The following is a 27,760-nucleotide window of genomic DNA, read 5'->3' on the forward strand; positions in this document are numbered from 1 at the left end:
TTTATATGGCTGCTTGCCCCTTCACTCCTTAAGCAGCCTTAGGTTACTATCTCTTTAGAAATTTAGTGTTTCCTTTTTCTTTAACTTTTGGAGATTTTCAGGAATCCTTCTCTTATTCCTAAGGTGTCAGTTTTCTCTTCTTAATATCTCTTATCTCCTGTCATCTTGGTCTAACTTGCATTAAAGTGGGAAAAGAGGACTAACCACATGATAGCTTGGAGACATTTCTATGAATGAAGTGTATACTTCAGTGCATGGACACTGTGACATCAATCCTAGCAGTTCAGAGGTTATTTTTATTTTATGTATGTTAACATACAACCGAAATGGTGGAAATAAGACCAAAGCTTGTTTATACACACACATGTGCTTTGTAATTCAAAACTGTATTGCTCTTACACCCTGTATTCCTGTTACAAAGCCTTTTTATCATTACTTTTCTCATTAACCTTCTCTAGATCTTCCACACTTTTACCCTTTAGGTCAAAATATCCACCTGGCACATGAGATTTGGTAACCACAGAGGGTGGGAAAGGCAAATATAATTTGCTAAGAATGGATCATTTAAAAGTTTTACTTTATTTTCCTTCAAAGGACCTCATGCTTTTGAACAAAAGATGGAATTTCCACCTACCCATGACTAATCACTGGTTTCTAAACACTGGCTTTGTTAATTAAATGTAGAGTCACAAGTCTGCATATTTTAAATTCTTTGTGGAAGAGAGAATTGTTCACTGTCAGGTATACTGAGTTTTTCCCATTTTCTAATAATGAATACTATGATTAATCTGTTGTTGTTCATTAATCAACAGATAAACTCTTCACATATACTCAGTATACAGGAGGAAGCGTCTTTGATTTAGGATACTCTGGGTTTGGTAGAGAGTGAATTTTAAACCATAGATTTTCCAAAAGAATGAAAATGTATTACCCTCAGGGATATAGAAAAACTAAAATCCTAGCATCCTACTATTAAGGCCTTAATTAGCTGATAAAATTAAAAAAAAAAACAAAACACTCCTAACATCCTACTATAATATCCTACTATCCTAAACCTAAGTTAGCTAATAAAATTTAAAAAAATAATTAATAGTTTATACATTTGTAAATACAGACTAGTACTTTTAGTTTTTGAGAGATGTAAATTCTAATGTAATTAAACCTACAATCTTGAATGCAGTATTAATTTTCATTGCAAAGTTCTTTATATACAGTCAAAATATAAATTTCAATCTAACTAAAGTCCTAATGACAAAAAGTTTATATTATTGAACTTCAAAGCAATAAGCTTCTGAATATTAACCTTAATAGTAGTGTTCATAATGTTAAACCAGAAAAAAATTATCTGAAAGTAATTATTATCTAAAAAACTAGGAATTTATTTTGCAAATCGCAATGTCATTTTAAGTTTGTGTCTGCCTTAAATGACTACAGTTGTCTAATAGAGTCTTGAGGTAGTTCAATTTCCCATTTTAATAATTGATTTGTCAATTTCTCTCTGAAATTCTCTCCATCCGTTTTATTAGTCTGAGGTTGCACTGTAAGGTGTATCATAATTCTTACACCTTCCTAGTAAATTATTCTTTTTCTCGTTTAATGACACTCCCCCCAAAACCCTAATAATGCTTTTTGCTTTAGAATCTATTTTGTTTGATATTATTATAGCACTTTTTATCATCTCTCATCTAGTTAGTATTTGCCTGAAACATCTTTTCTCCATTCCTTTACTTTCATCTTTTAATATATTCTTATTGATGAGGGATAGAAGCAGAAAAATGTTCATCTTTAACCCAGAAGGCTGACATATAGCCTGCATTGTTCTTTTTTTTTTTTTTTTTAAGTTTTATTTATTTTAGAGAGGGAGAGAGAATCTGAAATAGAGTCTGTGCTGAGCATGGAGCCCCATGAAGGACTCAATCCGATGACAGCAAGATTATGATCTCAACCGAAGCCAAGAGCTGGACACTTAACGGACTGAGCTAGGGCTAGGGGCCCCTAGCCTGCAGAGTCCTGATAAGGATCAAATACATGCAGGTTGCTTCATTCTTAGAGGGTCTCATGACTGCCTGTACATCTCACTGATAGTTAATATCGAGCTGAATACTAAGTACCAGAGAAATTTTGCTAAAGCAGTTTTACGAGTGGAAATTTGAAGACGACATTTATGATCTAACACTCCTTGCTTGTCTCATCCCCCTTGGGCACCAAGCATATAGCCACCAACTTCATAGGGCAAAAAGTGTAGCTCTTTCTGCCCACAGGCCCAGTGCCTATGCTATAAGAAAACCACCTGTTGGGATCCCTGGGTGGCGCAGCGGTTTGGCGCCTGCCTTTGGCCCAGGGCGCGATCCTGGAGACCCGGGATCGAATCCCACGTCGGGCTCCCAGTGCATGGAGCCTGCTTCTCCCTCTGCCTGTGTCTCTGCCTCTCTCTCTCTCTGTGTGACTATCATAAATAAATAAATAAATAAATAAATAAATAAATAAATAAATAAAAGAAAACCACCTGTTTGTACCAAAAAATGTCCCAAGTATTCTTTCTTGACTATGACAAGAAATCATATCACTTCACATGTGATACACCATATCACTTATGTTTTAGGCGTGTCACACAAAGTTAAATTTAGTTATTGAATCTATCCAAATTGAGAAATGTCAGTGGTCAGTTTAGTCTTCCAAATATACTGTTTACATTTATTGTAATCAGTGATATATTTGACATCCATCTTACTATGTACTTCTCATATGATTTTCTTTGCTTCTTTTTATTTTCAGCCTTTTACTGAATGACACTTTTGTCTTTTACCTATTTTTCCATTGTGAACTGATGAAGCTACATATTTTATTTCTACTCTTTCAGTGGTCATAGTTAAGTTATTAAAATTCATAGTCAATTTAAGTCAAAACATCTGTGGCTTTACAGTCCTCCTGAATAATATGAGCATTTTAGAATGCTTTAACATTCATTACCCCTTCTCCTCATTTCAAATTTTAATGTAGAATAGTATTTCAGTTCTATCTTATTTACAAGTCCCAAATTAGTCACTATTATTTCTTGTTTGATGCAATTAAGGCTTGGATTTACCTACATGTTTACCAATTGTTTGTGCTTACATTACTTCTTGCATTCCAATACTTCCTTTTGAGTTAGATTTCCTCCTTTTCTGTCCAACCATTAAATGGCTTCCATTTCTTGCAGAGTGAAGTCCAAGGCTAAACCTCCTACCATATTTCTACAAGGGCTGGTGTGACCTAGAGTTATGGTTACAGTTTCCAGAAAATCAGATTGGGTCACAGAAATTCCAAGAAAGCAAGAGCATTTAGTCAGTCTCTAGTTTTTTAGGATTCCAGAATACGGGCACATAGCAAGGCTGAAGAAGCAGGGTCCTTAGAACCAGAGAGAGGCTCTGGTTTGAAGGTGCTACTTTACATATAACAGAATACAGAACGCAAACTGCTGCAACAGCTACTAGACTCCTGTTGGCTTTTAAGCCACTTAGTTATACCTCTCTCCTCAGCCACACTCAGTGTGATCAGTCCCTTCAGGTGTCACTTAACTGATTTCTTCTGCAAGTTAAAAACCTGCATATGGTAAAAACACAAACAGAACTCACTTAAAAGTATAAATTGAAAACCAAATGTTCTCTCTCCACATCTTTAGTCCTATTCTCCAAAGTTATACACTAACAGTTTCTTGTTGGGATCTTCCAGAAAAGAAGAGAAAGAAAAAACAGCATTTATTTATATTAGCTGTTTCACTTACAGGTGGGACTACTAAATGTACTATTTTTACCTTCTTTTTCTAGCTTAATAATATGTCTTAAGTTTTCCAAAATAGCACATAAATGCCTTCACAAGACTACCAGGTATCTCCCTTACTATTTCACTCACTAGTTCACACTATCAATTATTTTCTTGAAGCATTTTCTATGGATTCCTGAGAGAAAAAGGAATCTCAATTCCCCAGAGCTCAATATTCATTGTCATTACTGTCAATCTTTGAAGGCTATCAGAATGATTACAGTTAGAAACTCAATTTCCCAACTAAATAGGGTTCTCAGCAAGAGAGTGGCCACATATATTTTATAAAAGTAAAAATAAAGAAATCTATACCCAAGAAAAGATGCCTCACACACACACACACATGCACACGCACACTCATATCCCTTATTTTCTTCAAAATTCCAAATGCACAGCATATTATATCTAGTTTTGCTTAGTTTATTTTAGGAAGTTCTTAGATGTTTAAACTGGGGAGAAGTGGGTGGTTGGTGAACTAAAGAAGAAAAATAGGCATTTCTACTTTTCCTGATCTGTCCTTTTTTACTTATTTTCTAAGGTTAGTTTATGCAATATTAGAGATTCACTAAGCATCTTCCAAAATTTATAAAAGCCTCCCCATATTCTTTCAAGTCCTAAAGACTACATGATTATCCCCTATAAAGCTAGGATATACCTATGTGGCCCACCTCTACACATACCTTTACAGGTTTTTTTAAAAGTATTTTTAATTTAAATATAAAATCAAGATAGAAATATATTTTAAAAAATCAACAAACAGGTAAATGAATTATCACAAATCAAAAACTCTTGTAACCACAGACAAGAAATTTAAATATTACTAGCACTCCAAAAACCCTTCCTTGTGGTCCCAATTCAATCATCTCCTCCTTCCTCCTATAAAGTGATTTCTTTATATAAATGGAATCATTTGGGACATATTATTTCATTTATAGTAACCATATACATGTTTGTATTTTGCTCAACATTATGCTTGTCAGATTCTTTCACGTAGGAATGTATGTAAGCTAAAGTTTCATTTTTCAATATTGTATAGTATTCCACTAATGAATATCTTAGCATTTATGTATCCATTCTACTGTTGATAGGCATTTGGGCTGTTTCTAGTTTGAGGCTATTACAAATAATGCTATTACAAATGTCTCATGATGTACACATATGGGTATTTCTTTTAGGTTTCCTTTTCACATTTAGATCTACATTCTATCTAAAACTGATTTTTGCCTCTGGTGAGAGCCAACTATCACTTTTTTCTATAAGGCGTTGAAAGGAAATCATCACTTACTGGAAAGACCATCCTTTCCCCACTGCTCTCTACTGCCACCATCTTTGTCACATAGGAAGTGACTGTATATGTGTGGGGCTGTTTCTCTTTCAATGTATGTCTCTATCCTTATGCTAATACTTCATCATCTTAATTACTGTAGATTTCTAATGAGTCTTGATATTAGTAGAGCAAATATTTCTGCATTGGTAAAAAAAGTATACTGTTATATTGAACTTACAGATCTATTTTAGAAAGACATATATATTTACTATGCTGAGCTATCCAATCTGTGAAGAGAGTATGTGCCATCATTTACTTATTCCTTTAATTTCTCTCAATATGACTTAGTTTTCAGTGTAGTCTTCCCATGTTTTCTCAAATTATTCACAGAAACATGTTATTTTTGATGCCATTATAAATAATGTTTTCAAAAAATAAATTCTATATTCTGTTTTCTGGTATGCAGAAATAGTTGATTTCTGTATAACTTGTGTATGAAGGAGTTCAGGACATGCCACTCCAAAATATGCTGCTCTGGTATATTATTTTGAGTTTAAGTCACTGAAAAACAGCAAATACAGCAGAATGGCTTTCTCTGAACTTGCTGTATCTGCCTGAGGGCAGTCCTCCAAAAGGAACTCAACCGTCATAAATCCTCTCTCTAAAAGTTTCATCGACCAGGAAAACTGATTCTTATCACAGGACAGAAAACAGGAAGTAGCCATCACAACCACACACACATTTTGTCACAAACTGTATCTCCCATCTATTCTTCCAAGGGCCTGATCATCTTTTCTAAAAATCATTCATTCTATCCTAAGTGGGCCATATCCCCTCTTCCTTTTCCTCATTAAAACATTACAGTTTGTGACAGACAAATATTGGGAGATTTTCTAGATAATTTTCAATCCTTTCAGGAGGAGGGATTATAGACCTCTTTGAAATATGTCACAGTTTCCCAGAAAAAATTCACATGTCATAACATTTGATAATTTCCTGGGCTTCACAGCCAGATACCCTGAAGCCCCTTCACTGACCTTGTAGATTAACAATTTCTACCCTAAAATATTGAAAAATGACTTTAAAAAGAGATTATCCGAGGAGAAAAAGGATTTTCTTGATTCCTATCACAGAACACTTTCCATATACATCATTTTTTTAGGTATGTCTCAGAAAATATCCTAAATTGGCATAACTTCATACTAGTGAGTTGAGTAAAAGTTGTCCAAAAGTGTGCTATGTGCTTTACTATGTGTAGTAAAGGATAATCTGAAAATATCAGTCTTCTGAGATGTAAATGAGTTCTTTTATATTCAAAAGCAGGAAACTTTAGTTCGCATCCTAATTTTTAAAGGAAGGGTTTATGTGTCTTTTTTTTCTTCCCCTCTCACAGATTGTCTCAAGTGTTTGGGGGTTTTAGAGTTGGTCTTTCAATCGTGCTTCCCTCTCCCCTCCAAACCATTGTTCTCCAATTCACAACTGTATCTAATGCTTAAGGCTCAGAAATCCCATCACATTGGTGGCATATTGCAGATCCAAATCCTGAGTGTGTTTTGGCCTTGGTTCCATTTACCAAGCAATACTGTCTCATATCATACTATGCTGGTACTTATAGCAGCCCTCAGAGTTAAATGTAGGTTTTCTTTATATCATATTTGTGAATATAGCTAGATCTTTACTGTTAGGTATATCTGTACGTTTGAGTATACTAGCTAGGAGAGTGTTCTGAGTGAATCAAAGCCTAATCTTGACTAAAGGCTGACAGTTTTCTCTCTCGGATACATACTTCTATGTAGTGTAATTTTGAAACATACATTAGGGAATTAAATTATACTCCAATACCCTGGAACAAGGATGAGAATAAAAGCTCCTTCTGATCATTAATATGCTTGAAAAGATGTAAAAGCTCTATGGTAGTGAGATTTCTAATTCCTGTAAAAATGGACCAGGTAATTCAGACTAATCCTGTTAATGAGAATACCTTGAAAAAGTGAATAATGTATTTTAAAAATCTTTATGGTATGGAAGTGCTAATATGGTAGTAAAAAATTATGAGGCAAGATTCAATTGCCCAAAATTCTTTTCAAGTCTCTACTACTTCTATTTCCTAGAGTTAGTTTGGGAAATTCTATTGTTCAGAGATTGAAGAAACTTCACATTCTGAAATTAAGTTAAAAATAAATAAAAGTACCTTTTGTAATGAAAAAAAGAAAACATGAAAGAAAACTATTTGAATATTATATACAGTAACGAAAACAGGGTTAGGGCAATAAAGATTAGAAAATGTGATAAGGGGTCAAAATATATATCATAAAATAAAAACAAGGCTCATGAGTTTTTTAAAGTAATATTAACATTAATTAAAATCATTAAGTGAATTATAATAGTAATAAATTTCTGTCTTTTTGGCTATGAAACTGATATTGAATGCCATTAAAATTTATTACACACTTGGGAGAATGTATTTGCCAATCATGTATCATAAAAGATTAATATCCTACATATATATTAAGAACTCCTACAACCCAGCAGCAAAAACCAAAAATCCCAATGAGATTTTAGATCTTCTGAACAGACAACCACAATGATATATGACCTCTTATACCTAGTATCAAAAAAGACATATAGTAAGTGTTAGTGAGGATATGAAGAAAAGGCAACTGTTAGGCACTGTTGGGAATATAAATTGGTGCAGCCACTATGGAAAACATTATGGACCTTTCTCAAAAAATTAAAAACAGAACTATCACATGGATCTACTTCTACTTCTCATTCTGTTTCTGGGTATTTACCCAAAGAAAATAAAATTACTATCTTGAAGAGATATCTGCACTTCTATGTTCACTGTAGCATTTATACTAGCCAAGACATGGAAACAACCTGTCTATGAATAGATGAATGGATGAAGCAAATGTCAGAGATATATGCACACGTGTGTATGTAAACATACTCATACATACATCACACATATATACACACACACACGTATATGCAATGGAATATTATTGAGCCATTAAAAGAGGAAGAAAATCCTGGGAACCCTGGGTGGCGCAGCGGTTTGGCGCCTGCCTTTGGCCCAGGGCGCGATCCTGGAGACCCGGGATCGAATCCCACGTCAGGCTCCCAGTGCATGGAGCCTGCTTCTCCCTCTGCCTGTGTCTCTGCCTTTCTCTCTCTCTCTCTCTCTGTGTGACTATCATAAATAAATAAAAATTAAAAAAATATTAAAAATAAATAAATAAATAAAAGAGGAAGAAAATCCTGTCATTTGTGATAACAAGAATTGACCTAAGGGCATTATGCTAAATAAAATAAGTCAGACAGGGAGTCGATACTGCATGATTATCACTTGTACATGGAATATTTTAAAAAGAAGAATTCATAGGCACAGAAAACAGATTGGTGATTGCTAGAGGCAGGGCAGAGGCAATATGAATGAAATGGTCAAAATACAAAATTCTATTATAAGATAAATAAGCCCTGGGAATATAACATATAGGAGGGGGCTACAGCTAACAATACTGTATTGAATATTGAAAACTGCTAAGAGAGTAAATTTTTAAAGTTCTCACCACAAAAGGGATGCCTGTCTGGCTTGATTGGAAAAGCATGCAACTCTTGATCTTGGGGTCATGAGTTCAAGCCCCACACTGGGTGTAGAGATGGCTTAAACAAACAAACAAACTTAAAAAAAAAAAAACGTTCTCACCACACACACATAAATTAGGGGCACCCTGTGGTGGCGCACCTGGTTTCTTTTCAGGTAGTGATCTCAGGGTCACTGAGATCAAGCCCTGTGTCAAGCAGACTCCCTGACTGGGGAGTTAAACGCAGATCTTCAACTCCATTTTTTTATAACTCAAAAAAATACACACATATGTGAATAGATATTTTTAAAAAATTAATGCACACTGACAGGCTTCTAGTAGGGAGATTAAGGAATAAAAAGGAAAGTTCATGAACTGTCTTTTTTTGTTTTTGCCATGATCCTAATTTGGCTTTGAGACATATGGCATGATTGGTCCCAGTCCCTCATCCCTCTCTGCATTTACATCCTTTGCAATTTATTTATTTATTCATTCATTCATTCATTCATTCATTCATTCATTCATTCATCCTTTGCAATTTAATACTACACTGTGGTTGGGTTGTTTTGGTGAGCCAGACTTTTGGGAATATTTTCTCTCGTGTGCTTCTGCCCTCATCATGGGATCAAGCCCAAGAGAGCCAGCTGCAGGAGTAAAGACATGCAGAACAGAGTATTTAACTATGGATGAAGCTAGCCTCCACCAGCAGCCAGCCTGCTGTGAGCAAACTCAACCAAGATAAGCAAAGTCACTGAGCTGCCTTCTATCTGTCTGGAGAAATATGAGCATTAAGTGCTTATTATATGCCCTTTGGGTGTTGTGGCTGTCTGTCAGGTAATGTTCTCATGGCAACAGATAATACACACTTTGCAGACTTTAACCAAAAAGTTTGCATTTTTTACTTCCTTCTGAAAATACTGCTTAATGATAATAACCATTATTTGACATTTCTGTCTTCACTCTGGCCTACTGAATCTTAGACCAACATGACCATTTACTACCGTACTGACCTGGCGTAGCCCACAGAAAATCAAGCTCTCACAACTCTGGGAGCCAAGTCAGAAAACAATCTCAAAGGAAAGAGAGAATGACCCTAAAATAGCTCAATGCAAGAATGGAGGTAAGAAGGAGTAGACGGCTAAGAATCAAGAGAATAGGTAACCCAAAGAGCTCAGTGTCTTTGTATTATAGCTTAAGTGCATTTAGGCCGAAGAATCTATTGATATGTATCGTATATTTGCACATAATACAAAAACTCTTCCAAGTGATTTCATATTTTAAAAACCTTTTGCTATTTTAATGTTAATAATACAGAATACTGTATAATATATAGAGCAGTATCCAGGTAGGTGACATTTAAAACTAAAAAAGTTGAACTCACATGTTCTCTGTTGTCAATTAAATATCATACATGTTGGTTTTCTTCCACTATAGGAATGTCAAGTCCCCAAATTGCTTAAGAAATTACACAAAGAATAAAGGGCATATTTACAAAGCTTTTAAAAAAAACCAAAATCCTATTGCCATCTAGTACTATTGACCTCATACACAGCTACTGACCTGCATTAAAGTTGAAACCTCTCCTTAAATGTCACTCCTATTATTGTTTCCATTTAAATGGCCTGCAACCTAATTAAATGTCAATCTACTTTCTCACAGTTTATAACATTTGACATTTACACCAAGATTCTAGATGTCACCCCCTGAAACCATCAGATAGTAGTTTATTGTTGGTAAATGTCCTCCCAGTTTACCTTTTAAAAGGACTAATTACTATATTTGCCTATAATTTTTTAAAAGATTTTATTTATTTATTCATGAAAGATACAGAGAGAAAAAAAAAAAAAAGAAAGATACAGAGAGAGGGGCAAAGACATAGGCAGAGGGAGAAGAAGGCTCCCTGCAGGGAGCCCGATGTGGGACTGGATCCAGGACCCCAGGATTACGCCCTGAGCTGAAGGCAGATCCTCAACCACCGAGCCACCCATGCATCCTTATTTGCCTATAATTTTGACATGACAAGTTTATAAGCTTATAAAGGTTTATAAAGGTACCACAATAACTCCTTTATATACTAATATTTTAATTTCATTTTAATATCCAGAGGACAAGAAAAACATCGATTCAAACATGAAATAGCAAGGTCTAGTGACATTTTCTTCTAAAGGTCACATTTCAGAACTATACAAATTAGTAACATATAACCATTAAATTATCAGTTTTGTTCAGTTCAATCATAAAATAGGATATACACATCTGTAGGTGTGTGTTTTGAACATAAAATTCTACTTAGTAAATTAATTATAACTTCAAAACTGATGTCAAAACAAGTGAATAAGAACTTTTAAATAAAGACAGTCTATAAAAAACACTGATCTCCTTTTCACAAAAGGGTACCTGGGAAGCTGATATTCACATTACACATTAAATTAAATACACACTAGAGGTAGTAAAACCCTTACTGGTTACAATTCATGTATGAAAATTCAAGGTTAAATCCCTGTTCTTTTCTAAACTTAAAAAAAATCATCTAAATATCTGTTATGCTCTGTATGTTTGTATCCTCATTCACTCCACCCTGGATTTATACCTTGAAACCTAATGCCCAAGGAGATGGGGCCTTTGGGAGGTGATTGGGTCATGAGATTGGAGTGAGCACCTATGAATGGGATTTATGCCCTTACAAAAGAGGCTTGAAAAAGCCCCCTTGCCCCTCTACCCTGTGAGGTTACAGGGAAAAGACAGCCATCAATGAACTAGTAAAGGGGCTCTCACTAGATACCATTTATCTGCTGATGCCTTGATCTTGGACTTGGCTCCAAGAATTGTGATCTTGGACAGGCTCCAGAATTGTGAGAAATAAATTGATGCTGTTTGTAAGTCACTCAGTTTTTATCATTTAACTTATTATGGACCAAAGCATTTATCCATTAAGACCACAGAAGTTAAATTATAACACATACATAAAATATATCACGCATATATTAAAGTAGATTTAGACCTCTATCATATATTGTAAAATAAATAAGTGAATAAAGAAGTCACAAAAACAGTCTCACTTTTCTTAAATAAAAAACAAAGAAAGATCTATTTGTGTTGAAGTACGATACAGTTTAGTGCTTGGTTTAGAGTAAAATCTGAGGTTTTAAAAATTATTTATTTAAAAGATTTTATTTATTTATTTGAGAGAGAGAGGGCAAGAGAGCACAAACAGGAGGATTCTGGAAAGCTGCTCATACTACATTTTAGGTTCTGTCAAGTCATTTGAAATCATGTCTGTCTTGAAAATTCTAGCTTTCCTTCATCTCACTGCTTGAACATTCCATTAAGGATCTGATTTCTATCACTTATCAACCTTGTGGACTTAAATTTTTCATCCATAAAAAGAACCCTTCATTTCCAGAAATATCATACCATATTTCAAGTCAACATTTCCATTTACAAATAAAGAAGTTATTCTACTTTAAATTCTGTTTCAAGTCTTTCTCCCACAAAGACTTAATACTGGGTATTTTCCTCTAAATGTTTTCAGTGAAATAATTCTAAAAGAACAAGAATATAGCAAGACCAAAGAATAAAACATGTCCAATTTAAAAACATAAAGGAATAACAGATATACTACTATTATCCCAGAATAAGAGATGTATACTAAAATGTTACATAAATCCTTAATCAATAATATATTTTAAAAATAAAGCATATAATGCTTTTTCTACTCTTACTAATGCTTAAGCTCTGTTTAAGCACTAAAATCAAAGTTGAAAATAACTTTCTGGTTAGCTTTCAGCATTGTAGGTTTTGTAAGCCTGAGTAATTTAGGGTCACAAACTATCTGACCACCAGTATCAATTCAATCAAACATCTGTTGATACGTTTTAATTTTGTCAAAGCCTTTACCATTAGTGTCTTAACTGAAGTCACATGTTACCACTACCACTGCCACCTCCTCCAGCAGAAAAGAAAAAAATATATATATACCCCCCACATACACACATACACAAACATATGTGTGTGTATATATATATATATATATATCTTTCAAATAAAATGTAAAATATATTCCTGCCCAGAGGAATGGAAGAGATGCCTCTCTAATCCTTCCATAAATAGGTCAAAAGATCAAGGTCAGTATATATATATATATATATATATATATACTGGCTCTTCCTTATAATGTTGTTCTCAGGTGGGACCATCTAATTTTTTTTTCCTGACATTTTAGAAATTACACTAGATTCTATTGGATATAATACTGAATTTCACTTACAGTAACAAACCATGTTTTTAAAAGCAATGATCATAAAAAAAGCTTCTATTAAAAAAGTTTAAGAGGCAAAATTAGTTATCTAATTACCTTTGAAGAGCTTCCATGGTCTCTGTAGGACCAGTTTTCAATAAACAAAAATTTTAAAAGCTAGTTCTAAATTGCTTGTCAAAGCTACAAGAACAACTGAATGGAAAACAGCATATTAACGTGCAAACAAAATCTGGCCATCCACTGGAACTGAAAGAAGCTTCTTGATATGACTGTTACCACCAAGGATCATTTTATGCAAATTCTTTCTGTTCAATTTGGTACCAACCTACCCTAAAAATCATTCCAGAACCAACTAGAACTACTAGGATATAGGTAAAGCCAGATTACTTCATTTTATGATGTTTATCTGGGAGCAGTCAGAAAGGCTAAAGTGAAAACATGGCTGGTCACTCCTGTAAAGACAGTAGAGATACTGGCACATTCCTTAAAATTCATCTATCAGCACAGCTGAAAATATACTAAGCCTTATGCTTTGGATTTCAGTTAGCATACACACATACTCGTTAAACATGTGTGCTTAACTTGAAAACATTAATGCATAGAATTAGGACTATGATGCAGTTATTTGCCCATATTTTATTTTATTTATTTATTTATTTTTTAACTTTTTTAAAAATTTTTATTTATTTATGATAGTCACACACACAGAGAGAGAGAGAGAGGCAGAGACACAGGCAGAGGGAGAAGCAGGCTCCAAGCAGGAAGCCCGATGTGGGGACTCGATCCCAGGTCTCCAGGATCACACCCCAGGCTGCAGGCGGCGCTAAATCGCTGCGCCATCAAGGCTGCCCTACACATTATTTTAAATACAAATAAAGTAATCTTTCAAATAAAATTATATTAGTGTTTAACTTCCATATTCTAGGATTAAAACCTGTTAAAAGTAAGCCAACATTTTTTTTTTTAAAGATTTATTTATTTATGATAGCCACAGAGAGAGAGAAAGAGAGGCAGAGACACAGGCAGGGGGAGAAGCAGGCTCCATGCCGGGAGCCCGATGTGGGACTTGATCCTGGGACTCCAGGATCGCGCCCTGGGCCAAAGGCAGGCGCTGAACAGCTGAGCCACCCAGGGATCCCCGAAACCAACATTTTTAATCACAATTTTAAGCACTTCACTTCTTCTAGCCATCTTTTAATAGTTCAAGTCAATTTCACAACAGGTATGAATGGTATCTGGGGTGAGTGGTCACACCACAGGGGAATTTTGATCAATCTGAGGTAATTATATTTAAAAATCTATATACATAATGATGCCATAAGGTGGTACAGACATTTTTTTAAGCCTTATGAAATCTTCCTGTATTCTGAAAGTATAACAATGGTGGGAGGGCCATTTTTTAAAATAGATTTAACTTTTTGGGGGGCTCAAATTCATTGGGAAGTTTCAAAATTTCCATAAAGTAAAACCAGTAAATTCATAATCAGTGAATTCAGTATTTATACTTATAGTCAAGTATAATTAGCAATTTTATTTTAATTTTTTAAAGATTTTATTTATTTATTTGACAGAGAGAGGGAGCACACAAGCAGGGGGAGTGGGAGAGGGAGAAGCAGGCTCCCCACCAAGCAGGAAGCCAGATGTGGGACTTGATCCCAGGACCTTGGGATCATGACCTGAGCCAAAGGCAGATGCTTAACCAACTGAGCCACCCATGTACCCCTAATTAGCAATTTTAAACAAAATCAGAAAGTTTACAGAAGCGATATCACTTACAAGCTGCTCCGATTTAACACCGTATAACTGGATGGTCTTTGCCACGTTTCTTGACACAGCTAATGTGAGGTCTGCATCTACAGCAGCTACGTTTAGTTCACTGGAGAAAACAAAAACAGACTTTAATTATTAGCAACATAGTTCATCAACAAAATGAAGAACAACATATAAACTTAAACCCAATAAGCAATGTAGTGATTCTTTTTATAGATCTCACTGATTGCTTCCAAGAATTGGTTGCATTGTCTCTTTTTTTTTCTCTGAAATTAGCATTAGGAAAAAGTGCTTTGAGATGGTTTGGTTAATGACCAGTTTCTCATTAATAAAAGCACGTCATGTGTGGGTCCAGGCTGTGATTAAGAGAGTAAATTGTGTACAGATTTTTAAAGTAGCGCTCTTGTTAATACTGATAAGTGCAATTAGAGACACTGCATATCACAGACATCTGCAAGGAAATGACAGCTTTTGAATGGAAATCATGACCTTGAAAGGACATAGGCTAAAAATATAAATTACACATGATACATAAAGATGCTCAGTAGCATTCTGTAGAAATTATGTCAATCCATGCTATTTTGTAGAGTAGCTTTTTAAATATATCAAAAGTATAACAAAAATTTAATTTGAAATTTTAAAATTTGGAGTCTTGAAGTATTTTTCTGGCATACTTTTTTCAACTTTAACACTGGATTAGTTGGGGCTGCCAAAAAGGAAAATGAAGTATTTTAAAGACCGTGAAAAAAAATACTAGGAGTTAAAAACTGGACAAAAACCCGTATTTAGTTATTGACTTTGAAGGAGCAAAATAAATCTTGGCACTTAATAATTTTCTTTATGAAGAAAGTAAAGGACTTTGAAACAACACTAGTGCATACTGTGTGGAATAAAAATGCCCTTTCAGAAATAGTGAGACATAACTTTATTAATGCTCACTTTTAAATTCTACTGAATACTGGTATAACTATGCTTCTTCAATCTTCATATTGTATTTGATTACAGCACTGCCAAAAGGCCAGAGGAATGGAAGAGATGCCTCTCTAATCCTTCCATAAACAGGTCAAAAGATCAAACTGAGAAAAAAAAAAAAAGGTCAAGTTGAATCTAAGACTCTTCTTGTCACTACCATACAGAACAGATAACAGAGATATTACAGTAAAAAAATCTAGAGTCAGGACTTTGGAAGGTCATGATAATTGTGTAAAGACTCAAGATCAGGATGCATAGCAATTTCAACGCTATATAGGTATGTTTACAGCTGGATATATGCTCACAGACGTTATACCTGTGGCTTCTTAGTCCTACTTTACATGGCTCCAAGTCACCATCTTCAAATTTGTATAGTCTAAAACAATCTAGACAGTTCTACACTTTGGTCGTATATTGCCTAACTACTATTTTTGTTTCTTAAAATGTTCACCTACAAATGCACAGACCTACTGTTATGACAACTTGTTAGCTGTGACAGGAAATGAGATAGTCTTAACTTTAAATTAATCTGGGTAACTGTAAATGTCTAAGGCAACAGTATAATTACATTGTCTGCAAGCATTCAGGTGGCACCTCTATGAGGATACCTTACCTTCTGAGAGTTTTAAAAGCTGTCACATTCACTTAGAAAGCTCAAAATAGGTTCAAGTAGGCGAATCAAGATTATAATCCTGTGTATGCCATGAAGCACTTTATGGATTTAAGATAAAAACACTAAGCTCTATGCTTTAACTTCTCAATTTGTAAAATTATTTTTATGATTATTTTACTGTATAATATTATTTACTATGGAATAAAAATTAGGTTTATTTGGTATCCTTGATGAGATACAGAATAATTATAATAAGCTATCTTTCGAATGTACTTAAATGGTTTTATCAATTGGAATCTTAAGTACTTACTGTATGTGCACTGATTCATTGCAAAACTCTTGATTTAACTGCAGGATTAATTACTTGAATTCATTTGAAGCAAATCAAAACAGCACTAACAAATGTGGCAGGCCTTTTACAGCATGCCATTATATAAAAATACATACCTTGCTATAGTTTTAATGATACCTTCAAGTTCATCTGCAGAAGGAGGATTGCGACCACCAGGGGGAAAAACCAAGTTGATAGGATCAAAGAGTCGAGATAAAGATTTTGATAAATAAGCAGCTTCATAGGGTTGCAGTGAGTCTTTCAAAGCCTTTTCTGGGCTGTGGAAACAAAATTTATTAAAACCGAATTCAGATCATACAAAACTAAATGCTATTGTATTGGGCTATAAATATCTTACTTAAAAACCTATCTTCTAGGGATACCTGGGAGGCTCAGCGGTTGAACATCTGCCTTTGGCTCAGGTCGTGATCCCAGGGTCCTGGGATCGAGTCCCACATCAGGTCCCCAGAAAGGGAATCTGCTTCTCCCTCTGCCTATGTCTCTGCCTTCTCTCTGTGTCTCTCATGAATAAATAAATAAAACCTTAAAAAAAAAAAAACCTGTCTTCTATATAAAAACATAACTATATGAACAAAAAGAATAATTTTGTTTAAAAAGTATACTTCATAACTAAACCTTTACTAAGAACTAAACGTTTTAATTCATATATAAGTCACATGTATAAATACAATATATGCCAGCATTTACCATAGTCTGTCATTTGAAATGAAAAGAATAACAATGTAAAATCTTAATAATTCGAATGGGGTTATGTCTTTGCTTAGGAAATCCAGTTGTTATATCAAAGTTTCACAAGAAAGCCAAGTATACAGAAATCTGCTCCACTAACTCGACTCATTTCCCACAGAACTCCTGGAGAGGGAGGTGCACAAGGTCCAGGCTTTTATCAGCCTTCCCGTGCCAAACTAACAGAACAGGGACAAAATATAGTGCTTGTGAAAGTGCAACAATCACATAAATCCTCCCAATTGGAGAGGCAGAGACATAGGCAGAGGGAGAAGCAGGCTCCCTGCGGGGAGCCCTATGAGGGACTCAATTCCAGGACCCCAGGATCACACCCTGAGCCAAAGGCAGACGCTCAACCACTGAGTCAACCAGATGCCCCCCAATTGGAGTTCTAAGCTCATTTGTTTCACAACGTTCTTCACAAACCAGAACTTAGCCTACTACACACATCTTTCCTTCTTACTCTTCCCATGCCTCCAATTACTTGTATATTCAGTCAGCAGTCCCACTATTGGGTCTTCTATTTTTCCTTTGGCAATTATATCAAATGTCTCTATAACCATCATTTCCATCTGCTTCCTTATTTTTTTTTTTTAAGATTTTATTTATTTACTCATGAGACACACACACACACACACACACACACACAGGCAGAGGGAGAAGCAGGCTCCAGGCAGGGAGCCCGATGCGGGACTCAATCCCGGGACTCCAGATCACACCCTGGGCCAAACGCAGCCACTAAACCGCTGAGCCACCCAGGGATCCCTGCTCTCTTATTCTTATAATTAACTCCATATCTCTCATATCGTCCCTGTTTATAATCCTTCTACCAGCCCTTCCATTGTCTTTTTCTTAAATAAATCCCCCTTCATTCTAAATGTCAACCTTGAAAACATTGGACTTGCTCTATCATATAATTTATGAAACCTGGCTTTCTCCTTTCCCCACCCTTTCTGGTCATCTACAAGCCCTAGAGGTCACAATGCTCTTGGCTTGTACATTATAATTCCATAGTTATCTCTTAACATTTCTCATTCAGTAAGTATTTCCCTCAGCACGTATTTACTGAGAATACTATGTACCAGGCCCTGTTAAGTGCTGGGAAGATGTAGATTACAAGTACTTTACAATGCAATGGAGAAATGAGCAGGTAAAGTGTTAACTATAGTGATATCTGTAATAGGTGAAGATAGAACACAATGCAAACAGCGAGGACCGTGCCTAAATCAGCCTGAGGCAACCCTCTATTGAAGACCATGCCATCTATTTAAATGTCTTTGCTATTTTTGCTTCTGTCATTTACTGACCTTAAGAAGCCTCTCCTCTTCTGCAGATATTTCAGTTCTGAGTTGTAAGTACTAACATTCTTCCTGTCTTCAGATCTGTACTAAAGATCCTTGGTGACTACAATGCCAAAACTGATAGCTTTCCTAAAATCCATCCTGTATGAGGAATCTACTTTTATTTTAGCTTTTCTAGGGAGCTCCCCTATTTGAGTCATCATTTTGAACTACTCTACTTTTAAGATCTCCGAGCTTGAAAACCTTTCATACTCCCACTGTCCCTATCTCCTTCACTCCTACAAATACTATTAAGTCTCTACAATTTGCCAGGTAATTCCTAGGTGTGGGAAATTGGGAAATATAGTAGTGAAGCCAGTCAATTAAAATTCCCTGTCCTCCTAAAGTTTACTAATGAGAAACTTAAGGTTGCTAATGACAAAGACACACACAAAAAAGAAATACAAATTGTTAACTGTTTTATAAATATGGAATATGAGGGTTGTAAGTCTCAAGAGAAAAATGAAGCAAGCGAGCCTGAAAGAATGTGTTCAGCTAACCTTTCTCTTTCTCTCTCTTGCTCTTTTTCATCCTATTTTGGATAATAAGGGAAGGTTTGCTGAGCAGAACTGAAGGGAAAGAGGGAGCAAAGTGCTAGAGACTTTCAGGATAAGAGCTTTCCAGGCAAAACAGGAAACGCAAAGGCCCTGAGGAGGGACCACATCTGACTTGGTTTGCCACAAACTGTGAGGAGCAGAGCACACAAATGCCAGGAGAGTATTGCAAGATGAAGTCAAAGAGAAAACAGATGGAACATATCATGCCAGGCTTTGTGTGTCAATAAAGGTGCTAGATTTTACTCAAAAGAACTTTCTCTTAGACCTTACTGTGATCAGGGAACCCTTTCTGGCTCACCCTCCATCAGTCTACTAGGTCAGTCCTTCTCTATCCACAGTCAACTCTTTCAACTATTAGCATCCTGATTTCTCTAATTCACCTTCCTTTCAAATCTCTAAGAATTGCTTATTTAGATGATCTCTAGATATCTGTTGCTAAGTTACCCACATATTGCAGAGGAAAAAGTAAATTGTATCTATTATACATTTATGCAAAACCCTTAATTTCAAGAGACTCTAAGTGCAAGGTATTAAGTTGAAATTCTACATTTGCAGCCCCTTGCTCGCTATAGACCTTTCTCCTCTATTTTACTCTAAGACCAAACCACTGGCAATGACCTTCATCAACTCAGACTTCTGTGGCTTTTTTCCCCCTCTGTGACTTCATCTACTCTCTGTGATTGTCCTATTATCTCAAAGAAAGAAGTAGCTTTATTCCTTCATCCATATTAAAGCTTTTCAGAAGAACTGAATCCACTTCTCTTCCCATCCTTTCTTAAAAAACTGCTTTACTGAGAGAATTCATTCAATTCAACCATTTTTAAAAATGTACAACTCAATGGATTTCAGTATAGTCACAGATATGGGCAACCATCACCATGTTGTTTTAGAACATTTTCATCACCTCAAAAAGAAACTTCATATCCTTCAGCTATAAACCCTTTTACTTCTCACTCCATCCCCAACCCTGAGCCACGGCTAATACTGATCTAATTTTTATTAGATTTTGCTATTCTAGAGTTTCATATGAATGGGATCAAACAGTATGTGTTTTCTGTGACTGGCTCCATTCACTCAGCATAATGTTTTCAAGGTCTATTTACATTGTAGCAAGTATTGGTACTTCATTCCTTTTTATGGCTAAATAGCATTCCATTGTATGGATAAACCACTGTATTTTACCTATTTGCTAATGGATATTTGGGTTCTTTCTATCTTCTGGCTACTATGAATAATACTGCTACAAACATTTGTTACAAATTTGTGTAAACATTAAAAAAATCTGTTTAATGTTTTGTTTTGTGAGAAAATACATATAACAAAGTTTACAATTTTAGCCATTTTTAAAGTGTACAGTTCAGTGGTATTAAGTATATCCCTTCTTGATTGTGCAACCATTACCACCATCCATCTCCAGAACTTTTTCATCCTCCCATACAGAAACTATATCCATTAAACAATAACTCCTGATTCCACCCTCCCCAAACATGTTTTAACTTGTCTAGGCATATGCCTAGGAGTGGCATTGTTGGGTCATATGCTAACTGGCTTTAATAGTTTAAATAACTACAAAATGATTTCCAAAGACCTGTGTCATTTTAGATTTCTACCAGCAATGTATGAGGGTTCTCATTGCTTCACATCTTTGCCAACGCTTGTTATCTTTTTGATAAAGGCATGCTAGGGGTGTAAAGTGGTAACTCACTGTGATTCTGATTTGCATTTTCCTAGTGGTAAGGATATTTTCATGTGCTTATAGGCCATCTTTCTATGTTCTTTGAAGATATGTCTACTCAGAGCCTTCTTCCATTTTTTAATTGGGTAAATTGTCTATTATTGTTGAATTCAAAGGTCTCTTCCATATTCTACATACAAGTCCGTTGACAGATACAGGAGCTGCAAATATTTTCTCTCAGTCTTGATAGTATCTTTTGAAGTACAAAAGTTTTAATATGTGAAATAGTCCAATATATATATTTTTTCTTTGGTTGCTCATGCTTTGCAGGTCATAGCTAAGAGTTCTTTGGCAGATCCTAAGTCATCTAGACTTGCCTCTATATTTTCCTGTGTTTTATATTTTTGATCTTACATTTATTTTTTTTTTTAAGATTTTATTTATTTACTCATGAGACACACACAGAGAGAGAGAGAGAGAGAGAGAGAAAGAGAGAAAGAGAGAGAGGGAGAGGCAGAGACACAGGCAGAGGGAGAAGCAGGTTCCACGCAGGGAGCCCGATGCAGGACTTGATCCTGGGTCTCCAGGATCACATCCTGGGCCGAAGGCAGTGCTAAACCACTGATACATCAGGGCTGCCCTGCATTTAGTTTTTTGATCCACTTTGAGTTATTTTTTTATATATGGTGTGAGGTAAGGCTCCAGCTTTATCCTTTAGAATGAAACTATCCAGTTGTCTTACCATCATTTGTCAAAAAGAGTTTTCTTTCCCCATTGAATGCTCTTAACAAGCTTTTTGAAAAGCAGCTGACCACTGATATATGGCTTTTTTCTGGACTCTCAATTCTTTTTTTAAAAAAAGACTTTAATTATTTATTTGAGGTGGGGGGAGGAGAGAACACACATGAGCACAGGAGGGACAAAGGGAGAGGGGAAGCAGATGCCCCACTGAGTAGGGAGCCTGACTCAGGGCTCCATCCCAGAACCCCAGGATTATGACCTGGGCTGAAGGCAGCCACTTAACTGGCTAAACCACCTAGGCATCCTTGGACTCTCAATTCTATTCCATTGATCAATATGTCTTTCCTTGTGCAAGTGCCATATCATCTTGATTACCATTGCTCCGTATTAAGTTTTGCAATTGGGAAGCATGACTCTTACTCTATTTTTTTTTCCTTGAAAACTGGTTTGGTTATTCTAAGTACCTTGCAATTCCATATAAACTTTAGCATCAGGTTGTTACTTTCTACAGAGAAGTCAGCTGCTATTCTGACAGCAACCTAGGTGAATCTGTAGATCCGTTTTGGAAATACTGCTATCCTAACAATGTTAAATCTTGTGATCCATGAACATGAAATGTTTTCAATTTATTTATTTTTTTTTTCCTTTTTTTTCTTTGCCGCCTCCCCCCTCCCCCCTCCCCCCCTCCCCCCGTTTTCAATTTATTTAGATCTTCAATTTCTTCTTAAGTATTTTATCTTTGGTGGTATTACTGCTACATATAGCAGCAGGTCTATTAATATTACAAATCCAACAATAAGTTGTTATAATTATCAGTCAACCATCTGTCATTGTTTCCATAGCACATTATAGCTACCTCCTCTATGCTGTTTTGGAAAATTTATACACACACATTACATTTCTACATGTTATAAGCCCAACAATATATTCTATACATGTTTTATACAACTACACTTTAAATCAGTTAAGACAATAAAGGAGAAAATATGCATTTATAGTATTTTTTATAATTTCTTTACTGGTACTTTTTGTTTATGTGTATTTGAATTACTAACTGAAATTACTTGGTTTTGGTCTGAAGAACCTCCTGTAATATTTTTTGCAAGTTAGGTCTGCTAGCAACAAATTCCCCCAGTTTTTATTTATCTAGGTAAGTATTTACTTCTCTTCATCACGAACAACAGCTTTACTGGATATAGGATAGTTGGTTCAGTTTCTTTCCTAAAGCACTTTGAGTCCACCATCTTCTAGCCTCCTTTGTTTCTGCTGAGAAGTAAGCCGTAAATCTTTTGGGGTTCCCTTGTAAGTGGGAACTAGTTTTTCTTTGCCTGCTCTGAATATTTTCTCCTTGTCCTTCACTTTGAACACTTTTACTATGATGTGTCTGTTTGTGGTCTTTATGTGTTTATCCTACTTGGAGTTTGTTGAGCGTCCTGGGTGTATATGTTGTTTTTCAATAAATTTGGGAAGTTTTCAGCCATTCTTTCTTTGAATATGTTTTCTTCTCCTTTCTCTCTCCTCTTACTGTGGCACTCCCATTACATATGTTTAATTGTTAATTACATTTCTCTGAGGCTCTGTTCATTTTTCTTCGTTTTTTCCTATCTGTTCTTAGGCCTACACAAATCTAGTTTCCAGTTGGCTTTTTTAATGCCAGTCAATTCTACTGTTGAGTCCTTCCAGTGATTTTTAAAAATTTTAGTTTACCTAACTATTCAACTCCAGCATTTCTATTTGATTCTTTTTTATAATGTTCATCTTTTTATTGATATTCTCTTTTGATGCATCATTGTCATCATATAGTCCTTTCATCATGCTTTCCTTTAGTTCTGTGAACATATTTCTAATGACTAATTTGAAGCCTTAGTCTATTAAACCTGAATGTCCATTCACTCTCTGTGAATAAGCAGTCTCTGTTGCTTGTTTGTTTGTTTGCTTTCCTAGTGTATGGGCCATACTCTTATTTCTTTGTATGTCTCATTATTTTTGTTAGAAACTGGACATTTCAGATAATATGCTAGGTCTCTGTACCTCTAGCCTGTTATTGTTATTTGCTTGTTTAGTGACTAGCTAGATTATTTTAGTGAAGTCTATTTCTCCCCTGCAGTGTGAAACCTTTGTTAGATAGGCATAGCTTGGGATCCCTGGGTGGCGCAGTGGTTTGGCGCCTGCCTTTGACCCAGGGCGCGATCCTGGAGACCCGGGATCGAATCCCACGTCGGGCTGCCGGTGCATGGAGCCTGCTTCTCCCCCTGCCTATGTCTCTGCCTCTCTCTCTCTCTCTCTCTCTCTCTGTATGACTATCATAATAAAATAAAATAAAATAAAAAGATACATAAAGTCCTTTAAAAAAAAAAAAAAAAGATAGGCATAGCTTTGGGTATGCCCACAATCACCCAGGGAGAACAGTGGGACCTGATAGGGTTCCATTACCCCCTCTTTCTTGGACTACACTCAGCTGCTGCAGATTGCTCTATTGTTTTCAATAGACCATAAATTCCTTTACAAACTAATCCAATCTAATTGTAGCTCCTTTGATAAAATAACTTCTGAGGTCATGTTTGATATTTGTTCTGATCTCCAAGAACTCCTTTCAGTTGTCTTATTCCACAGATCTCTCCTAGGAGCTAGCTGGCCTATAGTATAGTCTGTATCTTCCTTATCATGAATATCCTCCCCATTGCCCTTCACCATAACCTCCATTGCTTCTAAGAATGTCCTCAGCTTTAAGCTTTCCCAGGCTTATTGCAAATGATATCAGTTACTTTCAAGTAAATTAACGGTTAAGGTTTTAACTGCTTGCTTCTTCCCCAAGGAGAATTTTTGTGCCAGAGCTCTGGGACTAAAGGTGGAGAAAATGGCAAGCCTTTCTCTGAGTGACATCTCACTTTAGGAACTTAGTGGTGGGGTGTGGGGCCAGCAGCCTGAGGTCCTCTCAGCTTGCCTTTCTTGGCATGGAAACACTATTTTAAAAGTGGGAAGTTTATTGTATTTTCAGAGAGTACAAAAGATAGAGATTCTACCCCTTGGGTAGGGTTGTGCACAATTAAAGAAGCACCCCACCTCTTGATCTCACTTGCTTGAAACTTAGCCTCAGCTACAGAAATAAGGGCAGGATGAGAACTGCTGAGGTTCTGCTCCTCTTAGGAAGGAAGCCTTCCTGTTGGGAGTTGGCATAGAGGGGGCCCTTGGCTCTTGACTGCTACAGTCTGAGTGGAGTCTATGCCTTGCTGAGCGGGTAGAAGGAGAAGGAAGGGAGGAAACAGTCTTGGTTCAAAGATCACAACCTCTTACAGAACTGTTACTGAATGTTCATAGATTTTGAGTACATGACTTTTCATTTGTTATTTGCTTTTAGGATCATTTTCAGAGGTTTTGGAAAAAAGAGGCTTTTTTCCTCCAGTTTCACTGGTGAGTAGGTCAGGGGAATACAGCATATTGTCACCCCAATCTTCTCCCATTTTGTCTTTCATCAATTCTAACAATGCTTTTGTACCTACCATTCCATATCTAGGCATGATTTAGATCTCAGGTCAAATTTCACCTTCTCATAGACATCTTCCCTGATCACACTATATAAAGTATGCTATCACATTATCTTATTTTCTTCATAGCAATTACCACTACTGAAAATACAGCATGAATACTAAAAGGTAAAAAAATTGCTAACCTAGTTACTTGTTTCTTGACTATTCTGATTCTTCTAGGGCCTTGTCCCATTCATTACTTCTTTCTTGCATCTCCTATCTCTTTCTCTCTCCACCAGCTACTTCTATTTATAAACACTGTCCAATCTCCCTATCTTTATTAAAAACAAAACAAAACAAATTTCCTTTAGCTCAGTTAACATGGTCAAATTTATGTTTTCTTCTCTACCTTACTTCTTGAAAGAATATTAAAAACCCATTGTATTTGTTTCCTCATTACCTTCATGATTTTTTGGCTTCTTAAGTATATGGATCATACCTCCTCTCCCCCACCAACTACTTACCTGAATTTGACCTCCAGAAGTTGACAATAATATCCCATTAATCAAAACACAGCAGGTTTTTCCTGATTTTTTTCTCTCTCCATTGATTTTACTGCTCTCCCTCCACTCCTTTTTAATTTTAAAGAAAAGCACAAAATGCCAAACAAAAATTCTACCTCCTGGAGACAAACCACTATCACCTTTTGCTGTGCATACTTACAGATCTTTTTAAGGGCAAGAATATGGATTTAAAAAATAGAACTCCCCCCAAAAAAATTAAAAAATAAAAAACAGAACTAAGCCAAAAATAGAATAATTATATTCTATTTTACATACTTAAAAACTTACTAGATCTTTATAGATCAAGAGATGAGTTTAGTTCTCGTGCCCTTCTTTATTAGTTCTTATCTAATCTCCAAGTTTAGCATAAAAGAGTTATGGAAGAGAACAATATAGTTTCAGTCTATCTTCCTAGCCTACTGTCATGCCATTTATTTTGGCATTGAAAACTTCTACATCCTGTATTTCATTAGCTAGAACTTCTTACAATGGTGGATACACTAGGTATTTAGAAAACTAAAAACTGAAAAAGAAATATTTAAATCCACCTAACATCTTTTTTTACAAGGTAGGTGTTAAGAATTTGCTGTTATCTGAGTCAGCATTGTCACAATAAACGATTCTAGTTTTTTTTTTTTTTTTTAAAGAGATCTTATTTATTTATTCATGATAGACATAGAGAAAGAGAGAGAGGCAGAGACACAGGCAGAGGGAGAAGCAGGCTCCGGGAGCCCGACGTGGGACTCGATCCCAGGACTCCAGGATCACACCCTGGGCCAAAGGCAGGCGTTAAACTGCTGAGCCACCCAGGGATCCCCATGATTCTAGTTTTTAAAGAAAATGTGCAAGCCAATCAATTGATTTGTTGTTCAAAGAGAAATTTGAAAATAATACTTTTTCAATTTAGGAAGAAAGTTGGATGGCTTAAACTTACGAGATGGTATATTGTTTTCCAAAGTTGCACCTAACTATATGGCTACATATACTGTACTTTATGAATAAGCTAAGAGATTTGAGGTTTAATTGTGACTATACTCAGTTTTTTCCTACCACACTGAGAAGCTATCCCAGCATAAGATTTATTTCCTCTATAGTTCCTGAACACACTAGTTACTTTTATGTCATATTTATGCCAGTGGTCTATCAATGATACTATCTGATGTAATGACAGGTATATTACCAATTAAAAGATGGTGATCACATATGCTCATCTCCTAGCTTCTCCTCACCTTATGTGGTGCTATATTTTACATCAGATTCCAGTTAGGAACCAGGCTGCTCAACTAAGGATCACATCTGACTTCTTCATTTAAGTGTTCCAAAGTCTTCTACAGTATACATATAAATCATGATAATTATAAATATATAGAAGATTAACATATTCCCAATTTCTAGTTCATTATAAAAACAGTAACAAAATCCGGGATCCCTGGGTGGCGCAGCGGTTTGGCGCCTGCCTTTGGCCCAGGGCGCGATCCTGGAGACCCGGGATCGAATCCCACATCGGGCTCCCGGTGCATGGAGCCTGCTTCTTCCTCCGCCTGTGTCTCTGCCTCTCTCTCTCTCTCTCTCTGTGACTATCATAAATAAATAAAAAAAAATTAAAAAAAAAATTAAAAAAAAACAGTAACAAAATCCTTATCATGACAACAAATAGGCTTGATTAAGCAACATACTCGTAATCTGGCTTCTTTGGTATGAATATGTCTTGTGTATCATCGTCCATCTGTTGTAGGTCAACATAAAGGTCTGTAGTTCCACTTGTATTAAACTTTCCTTGAATATTTTGGCTGTATTGTTGAAGACGCTTCCATAAGTCATTGTAAAGACGTAGTAATTTAGGGTATTCTCCTTCAAATGCCTGTTTCAAAAACATAGAAGCTGCCAAGCAAAAAAATAACATGGATAAGATAAACAATAAAATAAAATGTAGCAAATAAATTTTCTTTTATATATGATGATGGCAGAAGATATACTCTAATAAGGCTTTTTAAAATAATGCTAGTAAAGGTAATTTTTCTCTTACACTAATCACAGCATTTGATATGTGAATCACATACTTTGAAATCTA

The 27,760-nt window shown here is 35.7% G+C and overlaps 1 protein-coding gene across 2 annotated transcripts in view; it reads right to left on the reverse strand.

Moving 5' to 3' along the window:
* The window catches only part of COG5 (component of oligomeric golgi complex 5), a 286,168-nt gene that overhangs the window by 45,607 nt on the left and 212,801 nt on the right, over window positions 1–27,760 (reverse strand). For both annotated transcript variants that reach the window (XM_025984069.2, XM_072759956.1), the window contains 3 exons: window positions 27,366–27,570; window positions 16,716–16,877; window positions 14,690–14,789 (listed from right to left, as the gene is read on the reverse strand). In XM_025984069.2, the coding sequence (XP_025839854.2) occupies window positions 14,690–14,789; window positions 16,716–16,877; window positions 27,366–27,570 (467 nt within the window). The remainder of the gene's footprint in view (window positions 1–14,689; window positions 14,790–16,715; window positions 16,878–27,365; window positions 27,571–27,760) is intronic.

The sequence above is a fragment of the Vulpes vulpes genome, chromosome 5, assembly GCF_048418805.1.
Source record: "Vulpes vulpes isolate BD-2025 chromosome 5, VulVul3, whole genome shotgun sequence".
In the NCBI taxonomy this organism is placed as follows: Eukaryota; Metazoa; Chordata; class Mammalia; order Carnivora; family Canidae; genus Vulpes; species Vulpes vulpes.